Here is an 8,603-nt window from a genome sequence, read left to right as displayed (position 1 = left end):
AATGATATTTTTTATATTATTTGATATTATTATTAGACTGCCTCTCTCTCTCTCTCTTACAATTCTTATAAATGCAATACTGATACATTACTGATTGGGACCCGACGTCGGACATACGACGATCTAATAGTCAATAGGAAAATTTATTTTCTAGGGACAGTACATCACTAGCTAGTAACCTTAAAAAGTGCAATCTTGATGCATCCATAGGTTTGTTTGAGTTGCTTGTACTTTTCACACTTTTACACCTAATGCCCGTTGCACACTAGTGCACTCCAAACAACACAAATTTTCAAAAATACATTCTGAAGACGTTTTCAGGATGGAGGGACGTTATCAGAATATTCTTAGGACGTCCTTTGAAAGTTTGAATTGTCTGAAAATAGCTAATATCCAATAAGTTTATTCACATTAATTGAATTTTTTACACTTTCACATTTAGTGCACATTAATTCTTTAGAGGTTCTAAAAATGGCGTCATGTTTTCCGTTCGTGTTACGAGTGTAAATGCAATTCTGATACATTTTTCACTCTTGCTTGGGATCAAGTGTAAAAAGTGTATTAGAATTGCATTTACACTCGTAACACGAACGGAAATCATGACGTCATTTTTAGAACCTCTAAAGAATTAATGTGCACTAAGTGTAAAAGTATAAAAAGTTCAATTAATGCGAATAAACTTATTGGATATTAGCTATTTTCAGAAAAACACATCTTCAAAGGACGTCCTAAAAATATTCTGATGACGTCCCTCCGTCCTAAAGGCATCTTCAGAACTTTAGTATTTCTTCAGTATTTTGGAAAATTTGTGTTGTATGAGGTGCAACGGGTATTAGGTGTAAAAGTGTGAATAGTACAAGTATTTCGGACAAACCTCATGAGATGCATTCAGCTACATCTAGAGAACCTCTAGTTCAGAGAATCGCCAACTTGGTCACGTGACCAGCTGATTGGCTGGCATAAATATATATGGATTTAGACATTGCGACGCCAATGCAGAACAAATGCTTATATATATATATATATATATATATATGTATATATATATGTGGTTTTGCATCGGCGTCGCAATGTTCAAATCCATACATGTTCATGCCAGCCAATCGCAGAGTAGCTGAGTAGCTGGTCACGGGAGCGGTGCACTTGGACACGGTGCATTTGGACACAGCCAATCACAGCACCGTGTGATTAGAGACATTTGTAGGGTTCCTTGGAACAGCGACTTGTGATTGGACTGTGTCCAATTGCCCCGTGTCCAACTGATATACACCCGCTGGACACATACCAAGTTGACGATTCTTTGTACTAGAGAATTTTTAGCTACATCTGTTGCAAATAAAAGAACACAACCTCAGTGTGGCTCGGTGTGCACCCGTGTGAGATCGTTCGGAAACGGAGAAAGAGGCACACCGTGTGCCACCAAATTAAAGTCACTAGATATATAAAGTACCGCAATTCGTGGTTACGACGTTGCAATAAAAATGGCATCAGAAGTATATCTAGTGCAAACGTGTAACTTATCTACACATTAAGTGTAGTTCTATAAAGTAGCTGTTGAAATAGCTATTTATTATGTGTTACAAATGTTAAATGTTATACAAATAAAAAAATGATTAACGTTATTGTTTTTTTCTACTTTACGCAATATATTCATACAAATATAGACGTTTTGAATCAACCGCGTGTAGCTGGAATAAACATGGCGGATAATTGTGGTACTTTATATATCTAATGACTTTACACCAAACCACTCGACGAAAAAGTGAAGGGAGTCGGTGTGTGCTGGTGAATTACTAGTTACCTACGTTATATGGTATTTTTTTCAGCTGCACTGCGAATTAGTGCAATAATGGCTCCTGCACGCAGGGCGCGGTAATGCTTGCCGCGCGGCGGAAGTCCACGCGACAGCCAATCAATATGTTGTTTTTCCGTGAGAGCTAGTAGGTTATTACGGAAAGCAGCATATTGATTGGTTGTCGCGCGAACTTCCGCCGCGCGGTAAGTATTACCGCGTCTTGTGTGCAGAAGCCATAAGTTATAGCATGTTCGACTGGCTCTGGGTTAACCCATCTGGGTTATTCAGCCTACGTTTATTGGTCGAACAAGTACTTATAAGCTTTATGATTGGCTAGTAGAGACTTATGACATCATTAATCGCTCTCGGAACGATTAATCCAGGGCCAGTCGAACACGCTATTAGAATGAGAAAAGATGAAGCTGAAAAGTATACAAACCAGTAACTTTTTCGTTTTCGCATCATTTCACAGTACAAAAGCAGAAAACAGATCCCTAGTTTACACTAAAAGTCACAATAAAGTTGTTTATCATTGTTTATTATTAAATATATATTTGAGTAATGTTAGTACATAAATAATAAAAAAATTGTATTTGACACAAAATATTATAAACCTTTTAATAATTAAAATTTTAAATTAATAATTTATGACAATTTATATATATATATATATATATATATATAATTTAATGAATAAAAGATATGTAAGAAATATATAATATAAAAAGGGTGTATCAAATAATAAAGAATAATAGTTTACAGAGATGTATAACAAATATTTATTACCTATTTATATGAATGGATATGTAAGAATAATGATAAGTATAGAATAACAAGATGACATATATAAAATATATATAAATGAACACTTGTATGTCCACAATATTATTATATTATTTATTATATATTATGGAACTACTCAGTTCACCCCAAGTGAACATGAGACATACAAAAAAAAACTTTATTAAAAGAATTTTATTATTAAACTATACTATACTATAGTATATTACATAACTGTTATTTTGTTATATAACAAAGTAACAGTTACATAATAGGCCATATAATTGAGCTGACATTGTAATATGAATGATATTATGTGTTTACTGGGACATGACAGATTGTATAATCTCAAAATCTGTCATTTTTTACCGCATTATAACTTTATTACGATTAACGAGCGACATTTTTTATTTTTATATTCCTTTTCTATGCATCTAATTACATAATATTACTAAGTTTCGGCCAAATCGGTGAGGAGGAGGGATCTCCTTCAGTATTATCGTTGTTTATTTGCATTATATAATGCTTTTTGTATAGTGAAGAATCTATTGTTCGGAGAGAAGATGCAAAATTTTGTTTTATTAGTAGAGATTGAGAGATCATGTGGAAATTCTAATATGATGTGAATCCTGGATGCACTCTAGATCGTAGTATGACTCAACGAAATGTCACACACATCTTTTTATTCCCAAGTAGAAAATACGACTCAACTGTACGACGGAGATAATCCATTATTTATTTAAAAAATTCTTAAATAGTCCATTAAACGCAGACCAGACTGAAGACTTGCTATTTTTATAGACTATACCACTCAATAGCAGACTTTGTTTTCTGTTACAATTTGGAAGTCATTTTCCCTTTTACATTTTTTTTCTTCAATATTCATCTCTTCTTGATGAATTTGACTACTGCTCCAGTCATTCATCTGTACTGAATCGAAATTCTACTTGGCTTGAGTTGGCTAGGCTAGGTTAGGTTAGGTTAGTTTGGATCCGCGGTTTAAGTCAAATACAGTGTGATCATGTGAAATTATAGCGTGGGTGTTCATTCGGATACGTGGAGCTACGTTATGTTACCGAAATTGATCGCATGAATCTGGCCGAGCGCTAGATTCATATTTTCCTGTAGAAGAGCTGCGAAAGAGATTTTAAGAAATGTAGGTACATTATATTACATTATATTCAACTTTTGAGTCAGGTGTATAAAGGAAAGTTTGATTTATTCGCAATTACTGTGTATGTGTCACATATTGAGACTATAGTTGTTATAAAATATTTCAAGAGATTCGACATAAAACTTTTTTGTGTGTTTTTATTTACAGATGTTCAAATTTATCAAATTGTATCCCTAATAATATTCCAGATTGAACATCACTTGCTTAATTTTTACATACAAAGATAATGTTGAGTAAATGTTGCTTTTGAATTATGATGTAATATTTTGCATTATATGTCACTTTTCATTTTGTTATATCCATTGGAAACTGTTGCACAGGTATAAAGTCATTCTTATTTTCTTTGTCGTCATTATCTTGATACACGGAGAGGATTATTATGAAATTCTTGGTGTAAGCAAATCAGCTGGTCAGGATGAAATACGGAAGGCTTTTAAAAAGCTAGCCATCATTCATCATCCTGACAAAAATGGTGTATGTAGATTGTTGTTAAAAAGTGTATATGTAGATATAATTTACTACTGTTTATATATGCTGTTAATAATATATTAATTTAGGATGATCCAGATGCTCATAACAAGTTTATTCAATTGACAACAGCTTATGAGATATTGAAGGAACCAGATTCAAGAAGAAAATATGATCTCTATGGAAAAGATGGGCTTGATATGTCTAATAAGAAACAAACCTATCATTCATGGAGTTATTATCAGAATAATTTTGATATATACGAGGATGATCAGCATGTTGTTACTCTAGAGAAATATGATTATTGTGAATATATAATTATTTTTGTTCGTACAGTTTCATCAAGTTCAATTGAATGTTAATATATGTATACGTCTTTATACAGTCGAAAGTGTCATCAACTCTGACTCAACCTGGTTTGTGAACTTTTATTCACCAATGTGCAGTCACTGTCATCATTTAGCACCTGTCTGGAAGGAAGTTGCAAAGTTACTCAATGGTGTAGTGAAGATTGCAGCAGTCAACTGCGAAGACAACTGGCAGTTGTGCCATCAAGTAGGAATCAGAGCCTATCCTACATTGCTTCACTTCAGAAAGGTCTGTTTACAAAATGTACAAAGAAGGTGTTAAATTTTCAGCTTTAAATATTTATAAGCGAGAAAATATGAAAAAATTTTGGCTAAATGGTTCAGTTGAAGCAGTCGTCATCCTTAATTTGGATATGATTGTCTATATTTCAGCAGGAAATTGTATAGTTTTCATAACTCAAGTATCTTATCATTTGTTGGTAGAACAAAGTATTAACTCGCGCGTACTTTTGTCGTAAAGAATTCGCAGCATGGAACACACTATGCGGGAGGACATTCACGAGAAGCTATTATGCGATTTGCATTAGACAGACTAAATATTCATGTTCCTGAAATAAGTAAATCCGAGTGGAAGCTGTTTTTGCGTGGCATGGAAATTACTGAAAGACCAGTATTAATTTTTATTTGTGGCGATCAACAAAATTATTTTACATCTGAAGAGAAGCTTATAGTAGCGGCAATATTCGTAAATATCGCATCTTATGTTTATTGCACAGTATAATAGTAATTGCTATAACATGCAGTTGTACCATTTTAGGATAAAGTGATCGATGTGAAGATATTTATTTGCGAAGATGGCAATTGTCATCGCAAAATATCTTATAATACACATGCAGTCTATCTGCCGACGTATAATGCATCTTCTTGGGAACCTGTATTTTTCGATAACATCCCTGACAATAGTGCACTAATAGAGAAACTCTTAGACCAGTTGCCAAGGCCACAGGAGCTGACCGAAAGCGATTTTGAAGTGAGCAAAGCCTCAATTAGTATCCTCTAATAAACTCTTGTGAAAATTTCGATTGAGAACGCTCGCAATACGGTTTGCAGAATATCAAAGAGACGGAGTTTGATATCGCTTGGCTCGTATGCTTTTACCTTGGCGATTCAGCGGCGGTAGATGTACAAATGAAAAAACTTTCGGTCATTAATATCAATTTCGGTAAAGACACGCAATCCATTTACAAAGTCACACTGTGTCACTGGTATACATTTTACTTTTGTGTAATACGGAATGTTCTCTTTTGTAGGTAAAATAAATTGTGGCAGAAACCAACAACTTTGTCAACAGTTGGGCGTGAATCGTTATCCTATATGGGGTGTTCTTAAGCCAGGTGGAGCATTTGAATTGCACCACGGGAAGAACACCTACAACGACATTAGCAAGTTCGTGCGAATTAGTGCGAAAGCTACAAACGTTTGGGCTCTCACCGCGGAGGAAACATTGTCGATACTACAAAGAAAAAGTGGTAATCTTTCTATGTTTACATTTTCAATAGCTGCATTGAGATAGCCCCGGTGACACTGACCGGGAGGAAATTGTTGCAGAAAACGAAGTATGGTTCTTAGATTGGTACGCGCCATGGTGTCCACCTTGTGTACATTTTTTGTCAGAACTTCGCAGAGCATCATTAGAATTCGATATGTCAATAGTTCGTTTTGGTACCATCGATTGCACCGTCCATACTGTCCTATGTCGTCAATACAATATATACTCTTACCCTACCGCGATGCTCATCAACGGCAGCAGTACATATCAATTTACAACACAAACAACGGCTGCGAACGTTATCCAATTTATCAACGAGAGAAGAGACCCCTCAGGTATAAATCAAATGTTTGCAGCACGCAATGCATTTCAACTCATTGTCTCTGATTGTTTCGTACATAGTAATAGAATTAACGTCGGAGAATTTTTATCGCGAATTGGCGAAGAAGAAGAGTAAAGTTATGTGGATCATTGATTACTTTGCACCATGGTGTGGACCGTGTCAGCGATTGGCATCCGAGTGGATAACTGTTGCAAAGTCGTTGAGCGACTTGTCGTTTACGAATGTGGCTAGTGTGAATTGTGAGATTGAGGCTTCCTTGTGCGCGTCTCAGGGAGTGCGTTCATACCCCAACATTAGACTGTACCCGATAGGAAGCGAGGGTTTAAGTACGGTTGCGTGAGTACAATAATAATTATATGATATAATAATATATAATACAATATATAATACAATAATTATAATTCGCAGTGAAACTGCGTGAACAAGAAACTTTCGATTTGTCTTACATATTCTTTACTTTATGTTATAGCTTGTACAATGGACGACGAGATTCATTATCCATATTAACGTGGATAACGACGTTTTTTCCAAAGAAAGTACGTGATTTGAAACCTTCGGAATACCACGAAGTACTGAATAGTAAGCATACATGGATCGTCGAGTTTTATGTACTACGTTGTGGCCATTGTCAGAGAATGGAACCTCAGTTTGCAATTGCCGCCCAGGTAAGCGTTACTTTATTATAAGCTATTTAATCTTTTACTTTTTGATGTATACAGTTCACTCAATGTTTGATGTATACAGTTCATTCAATAGTTTAACTATTTGGTCCATTGTAAATACTATGTTGATTTTAGTTAGTGGAAAAAGTACGATTTGGAAGAATCAATTGTAATCTTTACATGCACGATTGCATGGAGGCAAATGTACAAGTATTTCCTACATTAATATTATACAAACCCAAACAGAGAAGAAACAATAGGTACGATGGTTTCAAAATAACTGGAGCGACAGCTAATACGATAAGAGATGAAATTTTAGAGATTGTTACTTCTCGTATGAAACATGACGAACTATAATATAGACCAAGTGCCTAAATTGAGATTAATATATTTTAGTAATGTACTTATTTATAATTGATAATGCTCCACTGCTATAATCAGTGCTTGCATATTTGTACTTCTCTTCCAAATGGACGAAAATGTCAATTAGATAAGATGTATCTGTAGTCCTATTATGTGATACTTTTGTATTTATATTTTATATTTTAATGTTTATTGATAATAATAGTAATAATAATAATAATATGTTTTGTGAATCTCGTGCGCCCACGCGTGTTGTGGCAGTGATCCCAGATAGGCCCGCTTTTGCGCGCATACGCGACGAAAACAGCTTCAGTGAAATATATGTTCTAAAAAGAGAGTGCCGTTGAACCAAATTATGTTTGCTCATAAAAAAAGAACATATATTGAATTTAATTTATAAAATTATATATAGAATTTAATGTATAAAATTATATATACACACTTCACTGAAGCTGTTTCGTCGCGCATGCGCGGAAAAGCGGACCTATCTGGGATCACTGTGTGTGGGGGGCGTGCACACTACACACACACACACACACACACACACACACACACACCATGCATAAAACAAATATTTAGTGAAAACACATGTGAAAGTATGGACAATCGTTAATAAGATGTTAAGACTCCTGCCTTCCCACATTGTTTATCTCTTTTTTTAATGACGTCAGAAGCGAGAAAATGCACGCTAAAAATTCTTGTAAAAGAATTAAAATAAAAATATATATCCATAAAGTTAAGATAAAAATATATATCCATAAAGTAATACTTAGGGCCTTTGCACGTAGAAAAATTGTAATCGTAAGATCGTAAGAAAACTGACCAATCAGAGTTGATTATTCTCCTTGCGTTCGAGGAATAGTCGACTGTGATTGGTTAGTTTTCTTACGACCTTACGGTTAAAATTTTTCTACGTGCAAAGGCCTTTAGGGCCGTGGTATACAGAAAAACTTGAGCAGTAAGACGTAAGCAGTAAGCAAATTGACCAATCACAGTCGTTGATTCTTGGACCGTAAGAAGAATCAATGGGCGCATTCAGTAGAAAAAGCGCTCAGTGAGCAATCAACGATTATTGGTTCTTGCTATTAGATCCCTAAATCTAGACCAATTACATTGACAAATTACTCAACTGTTGTGCAACTGTTGAGTCTGCTGAATGCA

At 34.8% G+C, this 8,603-nt stretch overlaps 1 protein-coding gene across 5 annotated transcripts; it reads left to right on the top strand.

Moving 5' to 3' along the window:
* Nucleotides 1-2,951: 2,951 nt before the first annotated feature.
* On the top strand, nt 2,952-7,662 carry LOC116842670 (dnaJ homolog subfamily C member 10-like). Of its 5 annotated transcripts, XM_032812213.1 has the most exons (14): nt 2,952-3,225; nt 3,611-3,731; nt 3,897-3,977; nt 4,070-4,223; nt 4,307-4,523; nt 4,603-4,814; nt 5,046-5,270; nt 5,343-5,555; nt 5,636-5,747; nt 5,836-6,054; nt 6,134-6,409; nt 6,477-6,753; nt 6,887-7,082; nt 7,215-7,662. In XM_032812213.1, coding segments are annotated over exons 3-14 (2,325 nt in total). In that variant the 5' UTR covers nt 2,952-3,225; nt 3,611-3,731; nt 3,897-3,975; the 3' UTR covers nt 7,437-7,662. The 5 variants fall into 5 exon arrangements, with proteins under 5 accessions (XP_032668104.1, XP_032668101.1, XP_032668100.1 ...); XM_032812210.1 differs by lacking the exon at nt 3,897-3,977; XM_032812211.1 differs by lacking the exon at nt 3,897-3,977 and having other exon boundaries at nt 3,027-3,045.
* The last annotated feature ends 941 nt before the right edge of the window (nt 7,663-8,603 follow it).

This window comes from Odontomachus brunneus, unplaced genomic scaffold (assembly GCF_010583005.1).
Source record: "Odontomachus brunneus isolate Ranch 3 - 2012 unplaced genomic scaffold, Obru_v1 Obru_scaffold_026, whole genome shotgun sequence".
In the NCBI taxonomy this organism is placed as follows: Eukaryota; Metazoa; Arthropoda; class Insecta; order Hymenoptera; family Formicidae; genus Odontomachus; species Odontomachus brunneus.
The sequence above is the reverse complement of the archived record's forward strand: the minus strand, read 5'-3'. Positions and strand labels throughout refer to the sequence as shown.

Excerpts from the sequence above, each read along its gene's own strand:
- LOC116842670 (XM_032812210.1), top strand. Across the intron at positions 4,524-4,602 it reads TCTAGAGAAATATGATTATT|TCGAAAGTGTCATCAACTCT; the intron begins GTGAATATATAA and ends GTCTTTATACAG. Across the intron at positions 4,815-5,045 it reads CATTGCTTCACTTCAGAAAG|AATTCGCAGCATGGAACACA; the intron begins GTCTGTTTACAA and ends TTTGTCGTAAAG.